The sequence below is a fragment of the Anopheles coluzzii genome, chromosome 2 (genome assembly GCF_943734685.1).
Source record: "Anopheles coluzzii chromosome 2, AcolN3, whole genome shotgun sequence".
NCBI lineage: Eukaryota > Metazoa > Arthropoda > Insecta > Diptera > Culicidae > Anopheles > Anopheles coluzzii.
This window is the reverse complement of record NC_064670.1, coordinates 3,543,635-3,561,868: the sequence shown is the minus strand read 5'-3', so window position 1 is coordinate 3,561,868 and position 18,234 is coordinate 3,543,635. Positions and strand designations below refer to the sequence as shown.

At 45.8% G+C, this 18,234-nt stretch overlaps 1 protein-coding gene across 5 annotated transcripts in view; it reads right to left on the bottom strand.

Annotated features, from left to right (window-relative positions):
• Positions 1 to 184: 184 nt before the first annotated feature.
• The window catches only part of LOC120949674 (galactosylgalactosylxylosylprotein 3-beta-glucuronosyltransferase P), a 43,059-nt gene continuing 25,009 nt past the window's right edge, over positions 185 to 18,234 (bottom strand). For all 5 annotated transcript variants that reach the window (XM_040367098.2, XM_040367096.2, XM_040367097.2 and 2 more), the window contains exons 3-7: positions 6,477 to 7,363; positions 3,842 to 4,064; positions 3,239 to 3,393; positions 2,871 to 3,161; positions 185 to 2,782 (exon numbers count right to left, since the gene is read on the bottom strand). In XM_040367098.2, the coding sequence (XP_040223032.2) occupies positions 2,675 to 2,782; positions 2,871 to 3,161; positions 3,239 to 3,393; positions 3,842 to 4,064; positions 6,477 to 6,977 (1,278 nt within the window). In that variant the 5' untranslated portion in view covers positions 6,978 to 7,363 and the 3' untranslated portion in view covers positions 185 to 2,674. The remainder of the gene's footprint in view (positions 2,783 to 2,870; positions 3,162 to 3,238; positions 3,394 to 3,841; positions 4,065 to 6,476; positions 7,364 to 18,234) is intronic.

Sequence of the window (18,234 nt, the reverse complement as noted above, 5' to 3'; positions counted from 1 at the left end):
TCAAAGCACCAGCAACGACACGTTTGAAGCGTTTGAATTTTGACGGCCATCTTTGCAAGACGTCACATTTCTTCGTCAAGTTCATCGTTCGTTAAAATGTCTTTCGGATGCAGTAGCCGTTAATTTGAATTCAAATTCTCCTTGCAATGCGGTTAAATCGACAAATGATTGCACACACAGTTCCTGAAATCGGTAAGATAGAAGTCAAGTTTATTGTTTCATTTTGTTTGTTTCGCCCCCATGAATCCTCCTGAAAACTCACATCTGTGAATCAAATAGTAGATTATCACTTATCTGGATGATTACTGGACTGTTCTGGCGGTTTCCAGGCTGTTTACATGCTTCTCGATTGATTTGCTCGCCCTAGCCCCGGCTAACCTACATCCGCGTTCGCTTCATCTCCACATTTTTTTTTCCTTTTGTCCCTCCCAGCTAATGATCACAAGTTTTTTTTTCTTCTCTCCCCTCACATCTCACACTCGTCCTGCCACTCGTGGTTCGAGATTCTTATTGCTAATGCTTTCAAACCTTCCGCAATACACCTTACATGGCGGTTCTTTTTCCTTTTCGAACGTTTCACTGTCCAATGTACTGTTTATTTAACACTCACAATTGATAAAACGTTTTTCCAGCTGCTCCAGACGGTTTTGTTGGAGGAAGTTTACTGCTGGAAAAACGGCAATTAACGATCAAACGTATTCAAAGATTAGCCTGCATTAAACACACAGAGAGATATGGGAACGAAAGCGAACCAGCTTTGTGGAAAGCTTCAAATAGAACGAGAGAACAGGTAGGCGTAAAGATTGCTCGCGCAACGAAAGCTCATGACTAACTCGAAACGATGCGCTGAGATAGATATCCTACGGTACACTTGATAAGATAGTCAGTAAAACAGCTAGTGTTACATCAGAAGAAGCTCGTTCGCGAAAGAGTTTATGCTCTTTTGGTTTGGGTTGTTATACACGTTTGAGTAATGTTTGATATTGTGTACGTTAAACATGCTCGCTTAAAAGTTACAAGAGAAAAAGGAACCTGAACATCCGTTGTTTTGTTTTTGTTGTTTTGTTTATTTGCGTACGCTTCGCATCCACCCAGTTTAGAGTTGTGGAGAGAACGTGTTCTAGTTGGGGAGCACGAGGAGTCACCTTCGATTGTTTTGCATCATGCTTTTGTAGTTGTTGTTATCGTTGGAAAAGGTACTTTCGGTAAGTGTGCAATGTATATTGGTGTGCTCCTCATTACATTTGACTGTCCCCATGTGCGCCCAGCCGGACACCGGACAGCCCTAAAAAGGTGGACTAGTACGTGGACGTTAAAAACTACCACTTAAAAATAGAGCCTGAATACAACAATATACTGATCACTTAGCTACGTTAACTAAAGGGCTGAAGTAAAAACGAATACCTCGGTTACCACTATATGTACAAACGTATGTATGTAAAGGGACTGGACATACCGTCCAGCTGCCCCCTTCGGTTGTGACCAATTCCAACTCGGCTGGTACGCTCACAAATGTTACCTACTCACTAGAAATTTGTTAAAAAACTTTACTATCTAAAAAAGACCCCACAACTTCGGGGACGACTAATATTCTCCAGCATGCGGGAGCGACATTGGGGATTGGGGGTTTGCATTCTTACGAGTCCCATGATTTGAGTGTTTATAAGTGAGAAAGGTGAATGTAGCATGTAAGTGTATATTGTTTTTCGAATAGCTGTACGCACTATGTATACGAGAGTTGTTAACGATAATACGGGAGCTCGGAGCACGACGGTTATCGGCCGGTTTTTTTGTGATGTTTGCAATATCAATCGCCTATTGAAATTTAACTGAACCAACCACCAAAATCAAATGCAGAACAGCATTTCAATCACTGCGGTTGCATGATATCTAGCGAAGGAGACAGGATTCAGTATCTTCCATGCTGTGAACAGCATGGAACCGCAAATTTGCTTTTAAAACATTACTGACAGTAAATTTGTTGGAGATGAAGATCTCTTTAATGGCCATCATTGACTCTCGCTCGGTTACAGCCAACATTAGAATAAATATGTACAACATCACTTTCCTTTTCCTTAAACTTATGCTTCTGTCTGTGTGCTTGTGTGGTATGTGTTTAAGGTATCAATCTGTTTTGGCCACTTCTTTGGTGCATATCCTAACCTACCATTAATCTCAGTAGAATGGTACTTTATTTCTTGATATTTATATGCGAAGATAGCATCGTCGATCCCAGCTGAAGTGAAGAATAAACTGCAATTCTGTGTGTGTGTGTTCGAGCTTGTCAGTCCGGTTCGCGTAAAACTGGTGCGAACCATTGCGCGGAATGATGTACATCTATAATGGAATAGTCTGGCCACTGAGCCTGATGACGGTTGCTTCCAAAATGTTAAGTACCAATCGCACCTACCGTCCGTCCGAAATGCCGTCTCTCTGAGCACCAGTTACTGTATCGCGGGAATGGGGTTCAAATACATTGATCGGAAAATTGATATCGCAAATAAACAAAGCCATTTCACATGCGTAGGAAGGGCCATGCCTTCCCAAGATTCGATTCCTATACGACGCGGAAAAACGCAACTCTTTATGGGCCCTCTCCTCTAAACACCCAGACGGAGAGTTTCTTTAGCCAACGCGGCACCATCAGCGAATGTCCGGTCGTGTTCCACTCTTTCTACACGAGCCAGCTGGTCAGCTGTACCAGGTTCGTGCCGCCGTACTTCTTGCGATCCAGGGCCGGTGCGGGAGGATTTTTCCTTGCCTGCGTGTGCCACGTCAGTATCTGGAAACGAGAGGCGACCGAAGTGCCCGAACAGAGCGGACCGGTGAGTAGGCATAAGATGGTAAAAATATTCCTCCAATGTTCTTACCTCCGTGCAGTTCGATGCTAGCAGCTCCACTTCCTTCAGCTCGAGCGGCTCCAGGCTGCGCAGGAAACCGTCCTCCTCGTACCCGGGCTTAAATGGCATCTGAGCCTTGGGGCGTTTGTGGAGAAACTTGACCGACACCGCGAACCCGGCCATATCGAGCGGATATTTGCGCCCGCCCAGCCAACCGTCGTAGAAGCCCGTTATCGTACCATTCTTTACGACCGGCGAGCTGACCTGGTACTTAGAGATTAGACCCACCGGAAACATGGCCACCTTGCGTACGTGACGGAGCTATGGAGATGAAGGATGAAGGACGCCATTTATTCAAGTGTAAAGTGAGCGCGTTACCCTGATTATTGCACGCTTACCTGTTCGAATAGCTTCAGATTGTACGTGTTGTCATCGTCGGCAAAGTATAGGGTTCCTTCTGTCGCGTTCGCCCTGATCCACTGTAGCGCTCGGTTTCGATTGGACACACCTCGTGGTTTGACCTTTTGCTTGCGATACTGGGCGGGCATAGGCGCTGTGTTGCAAGAACAAAAAAGCATAGGATTTAGAATTGGATTTAGAATAATGTTCCAGATGCTTTACCAAATAATATTCAATCTCCAAAATGTCTCAAATTCCATGAGAAAAACTTCAAGTCACTGTACTTCGCCATAATGATTGCAAATTTCAATGGATCAGTATCATTGCTTGATCGACTCGCCATCTAAACTTCCCAGACTGTTCCAAACGGTACATTTCTAGTGTTCCATTTAAACAAGAATTTGAATAGGCACTATCAGTTCCTCACAACCAGCCCTATGAAAAAGAGCATCCTTACTATTCTAATTTGCCAGATCTGATGAACTTCTGGTGGTGCTGCTAAGTTAATCAGAATATATGTGAACGTGAACGCTTGTGGCTTGAACTATCCTCAAACTTCCATCCTTTCCTCTCATCCCCCGGAGATATACACATTCACCTACCGGCAAGCTGCACAAATGGCACACCGATCTCCTCCAGCAGCCGGGTAACGCTGGCAGTTCGGTTCTCCGAGTCCTCGACCACAATCCACAGGACGTTCTGTACGTGTTTCAGCGTGTAACCGAGGCGGGTAAGCTCCGGGATCTGTTCCGGCCGCCGGTACGTCGGGGTGATGATGTACAGCGGGGGCAGCTGCTTCGTGTCCACCGGAAATCGATACGGCACCTGCGAATGCATGCAAAGGAGAGGAGGACATCCATGAAACCATACCATACCTACGAACTACGGGCTGGAAGTTGTCTAATTGTCGGAAGGAAAGTTTGCCGTGCTGTTAATCAGCAATTTGTGTGAACGGTAGATTACGATGCCACGCTTGCTACTGCTGGGTGCGCACGCGATGCTGCTGCCAACACGTGCAAAAGTTTGATAATTTTTGAAACCGACCTAGATACTGGGCTGGGCGCGGGGAAAACTCTGTTTTCGAAAGCACATCCTGGAAGGGGACTTTTTAGATGAATAAATTATCGTTCAATTAATTTGATCAAAGGGATGGCTTCCTCGGTGAAATTCTACAGGATTCGAGGTGGTTTTTTTTTGAGGCACAAAATTAAATTGGAATGCCCGCAAGCAGGAGTAGCAGCAGTGAGCAACACCGGCGATTGGGTCATACAGGAAGCCCTAAAATGCAAACAAATAATCGGTCGGTGCTTTCAGTAATTTTTTGTTCCTGTTTTACAACTTCCAATCAATTAATGGATGGAACGCTTATCGAGATGTTGATTTTAAAACACATACATTATTGAATGAAAGAAATGGTCCGTGCTTCCAGATACCTCGATCATCCTTGTCCGGAATGGTGACACGGTCCCCGTATGGTAGGAGAGCTGGACAGTTGTCATCGGTTTGACTTTCGACACGTCGCGCTAAGCAACGCTCTATTACTTATTCATGGAACTATTGCACATTTAGCCCGGGAATTTGTTATCCCAGTGGTGGTGTGATGTCTCCAAAGACTTGTCGCCCGTCAAATGTTCGCTGTCCGTTCGGTCCCATCTGGACGATACGGTCGCGCTAATGGAACGGAAAATGAAAGTACAAATGGAAAAAGCAGCTCCGGTGGCAGCTCGTTGCCTTCCATTAGCAAACGATGGTGTAGCATAATTTTGTAGTAGTGCCACCATACGGAAGGCAAAAAAAAGGAATGTGATGCGCTTAGATGAGATGTCCCTTGGCTACTCGGCGCAAACACGCGACATTCGACACAGCATTAAAGCTATCGGACAAAGCGTCGAAAGGACAAAGGACCGACAGCAAAATCAACACACCGTTGTTTACCAAGCATTTGCATCTTCGTTTCGTTCGAGCGGTTGATTCAAACTCCAATCAAACACCCAAACACCCACCAACACTCCCAGGTGAGGGTGGTGCCAGGATGCGACCATGCAGAAGGAGAATAAATTTCCCAGGAGCCATGTAAAACAAAAACACCTTTACATGCCACCGTCGCCCTCGGTACGGTGAGTGAAATATTGTGCTGGTAATAAATTATAGATGCTACTACTACTACTACCGCACAGTACTACTATCTGCCATCAAGAGCGTAGGAGGATGGCGTTGTTTGGCGATTCGTTGGTATCCGACTAATCAAACCTTCCCCCTACCGCGTGTGCTCCAGCGTTTACCGAGGACATCAACCAGGCAGAAGCGCTTGTAATTGCTGGCATGCAGCAGCAGCAGCAAACCACTCCAATACACGCTCGGCACGCTTCAAAGCGGCATCCAATTGAAACAACAACCACCGCCCGGACACACCAACGTACGGTACGTCACGGCATCCGGTGCATCATGCTTGCATGCTTCGGTCTGTTGGTGCATGTTTCGCTTCTTGTAGAGTGCATTCAATCGTGTACACGATTCTGGTAGCCGGAACCATCGCTTTTCCAGCCCAACCTCCCGGGATCTAGCAATCCATATGCAACCGATTACTTCCTGTTAGCGGACGGTTCTGTTCCTTTGAGTGCGGGATTGGTGAGCACGGGAGAAAGAAGCTAAACTCCGGTACAAACGCGTTTAATCCTGACGAACGATTTTCACCGAGAAGGAAAATGAAAATCAATCGATTTTGGGCGTATGAGGGGTGCATGGCCAGCTGGTCTAGCTGCACCGAACGACCAATCAAACGATCGATCGCAAAAACATCCATCATACACATGCACACGCGGCAGGGTGTAGTGCACTCGGACGCAAAACCAGAAAATACAATTTATTTGGCCCCGATTTGACAGATTCCGGGCGGAGTGGCTCGGGGAATTCTGAGCATGCATTTTCGATGTTGACGATGGTCCAAAAGTGCATTATATTAATTTGTTTTGGAACTTTGATTCGGAATGTTCGTGCTTTTTGGGTTGTTCGAACACAATTACATTACCAATATCAAAGAAAGGTGGAAGTGAAACTCTATCAATTACTTTAGTTTTAACTTTTTAATACATCCAGTTATTGAAGTACAATATGCTCAGTCATTTGCATATAGAAAAAACGTATCCAGAATTCATTTTGATCTTCTTCCGAAGAATCATAGGAATCATAATTTCATAAACACCTGAGGTTGCTATCAATTTTGCATAGTGTACTTACATCTGAAGAACTTCCAGCTAATATTCCATTTGTGCTCGGCGCTGTCGGTACCACTTTCGCTGTTGTCGTTGTGGATGTTGTCCTTGCTGTAGTGGTGGTCGTGGTGGTCGTAGCTGAGGTACTCGTGGCGGACGAAGTCGACGATGAGCGATCGTTTAGCTTCTGCAGCATATCCTTAGAGTTGAGGCTCCTCGAACGGATCTTCTCTGCTCCAAGTGCCGGCTCCGAGTCGCCGTACAGCAGCTCCAGACCATCGTTGGCTTGCAGCGGTGCAGCGACCACATCCGGCAAATCGTCAACGGATCCGGACGATGCGGCCGCAGCATTGCTGACGAGGCTCGTGATAGAGCCCTGGTTCTGGCACACGATGAAGAAGATCGAGCTAACGAGCAGCATCAGATACAGTTTGTACGATCGCAGCATACTTGCAAATGGTAGGATGTCCGTAAGCCGACGACAATGTGGTTCCTTTTGCTTTACCGCTCGGTAATGCGTCTGCATCAATGCTCGAGATGAATGTTGCTGCGTGTTTGATATATCTTATCGTTTTTTGTTACTATAAACTATCTATGTAGCGTAATGGCAAGTAGTACACGCGAAACGTGTGACCCAGGGCGTACGCCCTCTGGTGGTAAGCTATTTTTGTTATACCTAACTACGTAGCAGTGACACGCGTGAAGGCCGCTTGAAGCCACCGCTCATCGAGATATGATTGTGCAGACGGATGTGGTCGAATGTGATGGACGATGCTATCGCCGGCACCTGAATGCGTTCGCTGTCCTGCTGGAACGTGCTCGCGTCGATTGAATGTCAGTGCCATTTGTGAGCGTCACCAAGTAGCGAGGCACACCAACCGCCGAACGAAGCTCTCGCTGTTCTTCATTAATCTGCAACGAAACAATAAAAAAGATATTGATCGTTATCTTCCGTGACTTTGATGCTAATCTCTTTGCACTTAGTACAAACTGTTCTATTAATGCATTTCACTGTGCTAAAACACTTCCAGTGGCTCAGAGCAAACTCCTGCCAGAGTGTACAATTCGCTACGCTTATCGCATTGCTGATCACACGCACATGTATGGCGGTCGTCCGTATGTTGGAACTTCCGCCCTCACGACGACTAAGGCACCATCATCATCATCGCAGTAAGTTACTCAGAGGCTATCGCTGGGCTTCCCTTGGGCATACTTTCTGCTTGATGCGACTAACGAGACAGTAATTGTATGTAAATTTACCAACAGTTTCGTTCGTACTTTGCTTCCGACGTGACCGACCGCGCGGAGAATGAATATTTATCGTGCCTGAGAGATTGAAGAACCTAGAACCGCTTGGTTTGCTAGAGAAACGGACGGGTCGAAAATAGATGGTGTGTGTGTGTGTGTGTGTGTGTGTGTGTGTGTGTGTGTGGTATGAAACCGTATACTACTCGCAAACCAACCAATCCAGTGGTCCAACGGTTGATAAGAGTCACCATTCGCTGCTGAATACGATAAACATATCAACGAAGCTGCCATAGACCGCAATTCTTGCATGAAAGAATCTGTTCAATTGGCTCGGGTTTCTTCGAGTACAAAGTAAACTACCATTTCATGTTCATTTCGTAAAGTAAAGTAACCATACGTAAAATGTACTCACTGCTGAGTCGTTCGCCATCACCATTTGAGGCTAGATCTAAGACAAACAGAAGGTTTACTCCAATTCATTCGAGTTCCAGCTATACCAAATTTCCGGATGTGTTGCCCACCGGAACAAACAACCAACGAAGCTCTCGAAGGCATCCAAAAACATTCCAAAGTGAATTACAAAGTTTCAGCTTCCTTTATCCTTGGGACCATAATCGCTTGATCGGATTATGCGTCGCTTTCGAGTGAAGCTAGAGCTATCGTAGGGGGAAAAAGCCCCAAAATGCTCAAAAGAAGCGACGAAAGCATGCTGTAACGATTCACAAGCGAAAGAAGAAGTTATCAGCTAACGGTCTCCTACATATTCAATTCATATTTCGATTATTGAATGCAAAACAAAACAAAAAATATCCACAACAGCTTCGGACAGCTTGTGTTTCCAGCCTTGATTGGAGATCCGGAGTTCCGGTTTCATCTGGTTTTTTTCTGTTTGGAAGGACTTTTACTTTGCTTGCTCTGTTTTGAATGGTACATTTCATCAGCCAAAGAACATGACTCATATTTTATTCATTCGTTACGCGTATCACGTACTCTTGGTGACCTTGCTATCGCTTTATTTATCTACTTTCCACACCAAAGCCCCTTAAACTTCTTGCTTGCTGACGGATTTTCCACGAACATGTTGCCAAGCCTATGAGGGAATAAAAAGCGAACTCTCCATCGGAGATCATTCACTGTAGATTACTCATCAATGTCGGCTACTGCTTCCTAGGCTAATGGTTTCCCTGCGTCGAACTTTTCCAGTTCGTTGACCATTTTTGCACATTTCATTTCACTTCCAATACGAAACACGACTATCGTGTCAGCCGTCGTTTTTCCTCATCGGGTTTCCTCATCACACACAGTTTCATTCAACATTCGAGCAATGGTTGGCTCATTGAAAAATAGCGTTTTACTCGGAAAATGGTTAATGAGAAAACACTTTGTGTCAATTTTTGTAGACCTATTGAGTATGTCAATGAGTCGAACATAATGTGCTAATGCTGGGTTGCATATCAGCCTGCCGATGGATCTGTGTTCGTGGTACAGATGAAAGGTTAAGCACTTTGCTGATGATGATTGTTCGACATTAGAGCGAAAAGAACAGAATTCATATCATTAGTGTGTGTACTCGTTTTCAGTTAAGAAATTCGGCAAAACCTTTGCATATAAAAATAGAATCATCAGCAACCTTTAATGTATGGAACCATCCAGAAGAAATCAGAACAAAAGCATAGCAATAAGACTCCAACTGCGTCTCACACAACGTGATTATTTAATTGCCTTTCTTTTATGAATAACATCATTACCGCATAACAACCCGTCACCAATTTCCCAAAATACACACTGACGGAAATGCCACCCCGCCATTCATCGGAAAACCCAACTGTCACATAATCGGCCACGGCAACACAACGCTCACGCACATTATTGTCGCGATCATCATCATCATCATGCAGTGGCCGGAAAGTGCTCTTCTCTGCAGCAACACCGCAGCATCCGGTAACCCACAGCGCGGCCATCGTAAACCGGAAACGCTTTGGCCTACACCTAGTTTTGCGTGGAAAAATCAAAACATCATCGACCGGCACAAGTTGGCCCGTTTCCGGCCACCGTGCACCGCGAACTGGAGCAACGGGGGCGAACAGACAGCGGACAGACGGATATACAACAAAAACTTTTCGCTACACAGTCTCCCACACACACACACACCCAAGTCTCGCACACATGTGCGGTGAAAACAGTTCCACACCAAAACCGGTGCCGTATAAATCACGGAACGTGGTGGGCCGAATGCCGGTCGAGCAAATGTTGGCGCGGCAACCGAGATGCTTAATTTATGTTGCACATAGCCCCGAGACCCGCAGCGACAGTGTTTGCGGTTATGTTTGATTGCACGCTCGCTGCCCCCTTGCCGCCCAAGTCCGAGAAGTGCATCAGCATAGCAACGAGCGTCCAACGGAAGACGACATTGTTCCGATTGTGTGTGTGTTTTATTTTTCACCACCGCCCTTGTTGCGAAATCAGCAGCGAATGCTGTGCATCCCACTCCCGCGAGTTCACGCCCGCAACCCACAACCGACCGCGACTGTACGCACTGTCCGAAACAATCAAAACCAGTACGCCACACTAGAGGCCAGCTTGCCTAAATGGCTGCGCCTCTGCCGACGAAAATGGTCACACTCCGCACCGCGGGACAGGGCCACCGAGTGGAGAGTGTTTCATAATTAAGTGAAAATCATTTCATTAGCATAAATCAATAGTTTAGAATCGGAAACTCGGTACGGTACTCCCCGGAGCTGGGGTGGTGACTTTGGTGTAGTGGGCGCCCGAATTGATTAAACAACGTTTGTCAAAACCCTGGCGTTCTGGCCCGGCACGGTGTGGGACGCGAACAGGGCAGAGCTGGGTTGCCCGTGTGCCAAAACAAACAGCATAAATTGTACCTTTCGGTGGTGTTTTCTTTTTATCGGCCATTCTGATCTACGGAAATGTTTTACTCTCTTAGGTACTGACGTACCCTGGCGCATCCTTTTGCTTTCATTCTGTTGGGAGACTGATAATGATTTATTGGTATAACAACGGTAAGAACATATTAAAATGTGGAATATCATGGTTCACAAAGTAAATTTACATTTAACATTGCTTTGCTGCACGCTCCACGGCATTATAGAAATATCAGCTTAACCAACCCTCATTTTTAACTTTTTCCATACATTTTCCAATAAATAAACAACTTTAATCGTAGCCTTAATAATTAAACCTCAACAATTAGTAGGCTATGTACACAGTTCATTACTATTTGTCCTTGCCAGGGGGTTATTAAATGGAAGTTAACCGCTTTTTACGCAGCCTAATTTTGTTAATACTTTGCCATTTATTTACGCAACACGGCCACAAAGCCACGGCACGACCGTGCCCTCAACCAAATTGGGAGCAATGCTGTAGGCGGCGCTCTGGAATGCCATCCCATGAAAAGCTAACCCACCGGGAAGCTTCCCATCGGAGGTTTGAGATTTTTTTGTTCGCTCACTTATTCCCCACAAACGCGAACGCTCTCTCATACATAATTCAACCATATTCCCGTAAACCCTAATACGGCGGGCTACAGCATCACCGTTACGAGCATCACCTTCTTTCTGGGCTTCAGCTCATCACACTTCACCTCAACTCCACCTGGTTCAGGCTTGTCACTGCGGTTGGGCCAAACGCCACAGCAAGAAGAGCGGAGCATCATCGTTGGCAAAATTTCATATTATATGGCAACATTATTTATTCCTTCCTTCATCGCCGTGCCGTTATCATCCCGGATCCACCCGGTGCCGTACCGCGGCAAGTGAGCTTTGTAAAATTAGACTTAATGAACGGAAAATTACGCCCGGCGCTGAACTTTTTTTCCCCAGTGTGCCCCAGAGTGCGCCCCGTTGCTCCAATGAAGCAATGTAATCCACCAATTTTACCGACCGTGCTGTGTCGTGATCATATTTTTCGATGCCCATGGTTGGGTGGTGGCGGTGAAAATCTGTTCGATTTTGCAAGCCTTCAGCAACAGAAATCCGTACAGACCTGGGTATCCAGTGCGGTTTTTTAAAGACATTCCAAAAACGTGCGCTTTTGTGCCATCCATTATCATCATCATCAACATAATGGCTGATAGTCGAGTGATAGATTAGATGAACGTAAAAGATTTTCTACCCAATAAGGTTTCACTGTGATAGGGAAACTGCACCCAGAGTTTCATAAATTCGTTATGACGGTTTAATTAAAATACTCCAATTAATTTGGGATTATTATTGAGATGAGATGAGGGTGACGTTTGTTCAGCATGGGGAATAGGTAAACATATAAATGGGTAAATGTTGTTGCCGTTTTCGCACTAGTTCGCTGAGGTTATTTACCATGTTCCAACGCATTTTATATTAGAAAACTCCTTATCGGTTTACTTGATATGCTGTTAATTAGACCTAAATGTGTTCTCATTATTCGTTATTCGTCATTATTACAACTTACAAAGCTTATTTGATGAACAAACAAACCCATTCATTCTAAGCTACTCGAAACGGCACCACAAATCACCCACTGACAGTCATTAGCCTGCAGACGAAGCAGTTCCGGACGTGATGAACCGAAAGTTCGTACCCACTGTAGGGCTTGCACATGCTTGCGGGAAAAAAATGCTCACCCATGGTAGAAAGTCTCGTTGACGCGTCCATCAACGAGCGGACACGGACACGGAGACCATTAATCTTGCAACACAATCGCAACCGATCGGGAATGGCACGCGAACGAACGCGAGACAATACGCATGACGTCGACAACTGTCAAGTGTCCGGTTGCCACTAGCGTGATGGATACGGTTCAGGTTGACAGTCCGAGGCGTAGTGGTACGATACGAAAGCATAGTAGCTGCCGGGGATGATGCATGTACCGAAATGCATTAGTCCATCAGAATGCACCGGGTTAGCGTATTATGCAGATCATCCATGTGGGAAGTTACGACCTTCTGGGTAGCACGTCGGCACCCCGGTAGCGTCAGATCCGGTCGAATGAGTGAATGGCGACAGCTGGTTCTGATCTCATGTTACAGATGATAACTTCATAATGCACTCGACCACCAGTGGGGATGGTAGAATTCTGTAGGTACTCCAGTAGTCGGTTGCATTTTTTCTAGACTGGGTTGAAATGAAACGGCCGACGAAGCTGTAGAATGCCGATAGTATCTAATTATAGTAGCGTCTAGGCACCAGTCAACCCAGTGCTTGGAGCAGAGAATAACCACTCATCGAAATAGGAAAAGGGCAATCACGGTTGCAACATAAATGAAACGACGTTTCTCAATGACTGAGCAGATTCGAGCATAGGAAAACGCTCTGATTTTGAAATCATACCACGTCTGTATGGGATGCGAGTTCCCAGGAACAGTAAAATATCAGCCAGCTGCTTTTATTTTAATCACAGCTTCACGCCCTTCCAACCAGAAAGAGCGTCTGTTGGCGTAGTGTTACATATTGCACGCCTTTTTTACCCACTTCCGCAGCGAGCTACTCAACGTTTCCTGGAATGTCTGGACGTGGATGTGCAGCTTCCGTCTTCCGCTGGAGCATTGCGAAAACGCAATTTTGTCGCTACGGAACGGGGGTACACGTGATTGCAGAAAACTCTTGGAGCCGGCATCTTGGACCGGGAGGGAAAACAATGTGCAACTTACTTTTGCAGCTGCTGGCCGATATGAATTTTTCCCCAAACCCAGCGTGATATAACAAAGCGACCACTGCACACGATTACCCGCTCCAGTGTGCAAGCAACCAGCAACAACCCACCAGAAGTGAAGATGCACGATGCAGTCGTAAAAAGTGTCGTCCATACCGACAAAGCGAAACGTGACCGCGTCCCACACAAAGCGCCTGTGTTTTCCCCTGGTGCCTGCGCAATATCCTTTAACGATGCTCGCGCTGTATTTCTTTTCGGTTTCATTTTTCACATTGGAAAGACCATTCATAAAACATGTCACAGCCCTGCGCACCAGGTGACATCGTACGTTGTGCGGGAGAGTTTGTTGTCGGGTATGGGGGATTCTTTTTTGTACCAAACAAGGCGCTCCTTTAACTACCAAACATGGCTCTACGTTACCAGATTGTCACCGAGATCAGAGCTGGCGACGGGTCGTCCACATACGCCCGGATATTGAAGCCATTAGCAACCCGTTGCAGTACCCCAGGCACCCCAGGCTGCACAGGCCACTTCGCGACATTCTACGTATTTTCTTGATGGAAAAGTTGTCGCTCCCATCCCACCCAGACCTAGACGACCAGCCGACAGTCGCGATTCAGAAGTCGTCTGCACGGTCGCCAGATGCAGATCCGAACACGATGCATCGTACGGTGGCAAACTGCAGACGGCGTCTGGATGGTGCGGTAGAGCATGCACGAAACCGCACGGTGCATGCCCGCCTGAGGTGGGAAAATATATGGCAAATCATAAATTATGTACCACCGGGAAGTATCCGAGTGAGATTCCATAAAAAGGACCGGGTATGTAAAGAAGCCGACACTAGTTTCAGGATGGGTTTTATTAGATTATGTTTTAGATCGTCCGTGTGATGCTACCATGTGCCCGATAGATGGAAGAAACAGGAAATATGAAAATGCAAATCATCGACCGTCAAAATGGAGAGGTTTAATTTTAGCCGTGTTTGGGTCTTCCGGGATTCTTTGTGGTTCGTACAGAGGAATCCATTGGGATTTTTTTTTCTTACTGATTCAAAACCATAGAATAGTTTACAAAAGATGTGCTGAAAGAAAACCTCTCCCAATAATCTTTTACAAACAGCAAACACTAACCAATTCCATGAAACCTGACAATTAGTGACGGAAATAGAACTATCCTGTCCTGGGAGCAAGTGTCTTTCAAACGAGCTAAACTCCGCTGGGCATTGTACGCTTTTCGTCTGCCAAAATGTTGGATACCAGTCCCTACAGAGTCTGACGGAATGTTCTCGTTTATGGGACCTCCAGCAGCAACCAACGGCACCATTTCGCTAACAGTATTCATGCAGCATTGGGAAACGTTCTGCTCACTTTTTACAGATCAGCAATCTAGCGGAAAAACTACCGAATGGTACGTGACTGGAACACTGACGCCATGCCGGTGCTTCATGGGACCAAAAAATGAACGAACGAAATGTGAATGAAAAACATCGAGCAAACTAGAGCTGCGGCCAATCTTTCCTAGAACATCCGTAGACCATCGTGGAATAGCATCAAGCGCCTAGGGTACCTTTTAATAAAGGTGTGCAGTAAACCGTTATCATCTACTAGAACGAAACGATAACCAGCAACTGATAAGAAAAACACTTTTAAACAAGAAACAAAAACATGCACAGTTTTCCCTGGAGGCATCCCAACCGATGTCTGCGCCATCCTTTGAGACTACCTTTTGAACTATAGTTAAATAAACTCGTTAATTTATAATCATCATCCTATCGAACCAAATGAAACTTTGCGGTATGATTCAGGTGAAAGTCATGGTTTGCACAAGCCGAAACCACTTTTCCAGTTTTCCGACAGAAGCACTTTGTTTTGGTGAATAAATAAACATGTAGCATATGGCAAATATTTACCACAAGTATCCCACGGGAAGCAATCCTCATGGTCAGCAAAGACTGCCAGGTGCTCCAGGTGTGTCGTGCAAGGTGCAAAGGTTTTGCGCTCAAGTCTTCGTTCCAAGAAACGCACCGACAGCCAGGGCAACAATTCTATTTCAAGACAATTCCATTCCAACCGGTAAGTACCAATTAATTAAATATAATAGACAGGTTCTCGTTCTGGCGTAACGAATGTGAGGGCTCACTCAAACGATACGTACTTGAGGTGGAAAAATTAGATCGATCGAGCTTACTGAGGGATGCCCTTTATGGTGATCTGGACGTTAAAGCAGTGAGCTGTTGTGGTATCATCCAGAGCTCCTAGATTGAAGATTAGCCGATGTAAGCGAATGGAATCGGTACGGTTTAGTTGTGAAGAAAGCTTTTTCTTACAGCAAATGTTCTTCTTCGTATGGAAGCTTGCAATGTTCAGCTTCTGCAGTTCTTTCCAAAGCATCCGGACGTTGTCGCTTCCCAACATCTGGAACGCAACAGAAACAGCATGAGCTGGAACGTAGAAAGCTTCGAGAGACACAATGCTTTACGAAACGGTCAGCTCATCGGTCGGTCATTTATCATTGGATGCTATTCGATCTCTATCCTGGTCTGGACAGAAAAAAGATGTGTCGCATACGAACCACAATCCCTAGCAGAAAGCCCTCTGCACCAATTGAGCGAACAGGATAGTGTACGAAGGTGGAATGTTTAATTAGATCGCAGGGTTAAGGGATGGCAGTGGTATAACATCGAGGAGCGAGGTGCTTTCAACTAGCCAAGCTTCTAGTTATCCCTTACCATCCATTCCAGGCATCCATAAATCAATTAATCCATTCCGGACTCAAACACCAGCACTATTTGTTGGCGGCACAATGTGAACTCGAAAGCTCCGTTGCGCAGTAAATGTACTACGGCGGAGGCCCCTTTCACGACCTCTTCTCTCCAGCTTCAGCACATTGGGTGTCACCATGTGGGGTGCGAAGCATACCTCACCAGCTTCCCTTCCCACCCATCTGAACAAAACGTCAATGCGGCAGTTTCTTCCGGATCGTCCGACCGGTCCCTTTCACGCGAGGGTAAGCAACACGCAACAGTGAGACCGTCGTGTGGGATGCTGCGACAGGAGCAACTTGTTGCTTGCGAGCATCTGCAGCAATTTCCAATCCCCATCGTATGCGGCTCGTTATCGCCTAACGACCTAGATTTGCGAAATGTGTGGCCGCCAGGCCTATCGGTCCTAGGGCTGCTACATGTGAAACAGTACATTGCAAAAGATGAGATCCCATGCCAAAGCAGGATGTAAATTAAAGAGAATGGAACCTAATATTTTGACGTTTCATTACATCGTTGAATGCGATATCAACTTGTGCTATCGACGGCTCACATCTTTACCCAAGGTATGGAAAATAGATTTAGATAACTACCGATTCTCACGATGCGTACCACACTGTGCGCGCTCCAGTCGTACGCAGGAAGAAGGTCAAACCCTAGCAAACCCCGGTGGCGGCAAACTAAAACCGGAAACATCCAATGATGATAAAATTCAATGCTATATAGGCACCAGTATCAGCAGCAATAGCTAGTGTCTAGGCAGCGGTACGCATGTACGCGAGCGATTGTCTTTGATTTACAACCGTTTCATGCTCTGTATGTAAGTATGCATACGATAAAAGGAGATCAAACCGTCGCAAAGCACCATTTTATTTAGTTCTTGTTCAATTGCAAACGCGTGACAGAGCTAGTGAATTTGATCTTATTATCTGGAGGGACAACATTACAGTTACGTTTGTTTAAAATTTGTTTTAAGCTATTATATATTCCAAACATCTGATGCACCACTCAAGAACAGCTCTGTCCAAAATGTTGGATAACTTTAACCGCCTCAAGATTAGATTTCTGTAAATTAAATATGCTTCCGGCTTTTTTAACATACCTAGGCGTTGCTGCAGTAATGGCACATGTGTCGCAATTCCATCCCGCACGATAATGCGATGCAGATGGTTTCTGCCCGACTCTCGACAGCAAATTGCTTCTTGATGGACACCGCGTGTGTAATCTTCACCCGATCCCATCGGTCGTTCCCATTATCACCCGTTCCACCCCAGGATAAAATGACGTTACATTTTCAAACGAAAACGAAGTTCAAGTTCAATTTCTGATGCCTCTTTCGTTGCTAGCGGGCCGAGGTTTCGGCGGCAACGAGCTGAACCGCACGAGAAGAATCGTTAACTGAAGGCTTACCATCAAATTACCATAATATAATATCGTCTCGTATTGCGCAAAACCTCATCTAAGACCCACATACACACAAACACACACACACACACACATACATGTATGATTTCCAATGCAGACGGAAACGACGACAACGGCGCCACAGCATAAAGCGACATCACTTTCCGCGTCCCGCGTTATGTAGACGCCAAAAATCGTGCAATAGACGGGTGAACCTTAGAGCGAGAGAGAGAGAGAGAAAGCAACACAAAAACGCAAACCACTAAAGAACAAGAGAGCATGGAGATATGTTTTGCCTGATAAACTCGAGCCAGCACACGAAACGCTTCTACCGAACAGGGAGCAGCAGCAGCAGCAAAAACTCATTCTACCAGCAGTTCCTTCTTTTAATGCAACCCAAAGAAAAGGCAGCAACTGAACCACGGAAGTTGGTTTCAACGGCACGCCAACGCCGATAGCATCGGAATCTGAGGGACCGAGCACCATACACTGTTTGCATTTTCGGCATGGAAATTGTGCAATCAGTTTACAGCTTCCTTCTGCTTCGTTCGCTTCATGGTGTATCACGAAATGTGGCTGAGCGGCCCTTTTTTTTGATGCTCTTGTGTTGTTAACGGGGTGCAGATCAACACCACCGACCTACCCTGAGCGTGCTAGAATAGAATGCGCGATTTTTTAAGCGAATAAAACCAGCCTTCCCCGCTTGCCCAGGCCGATGATG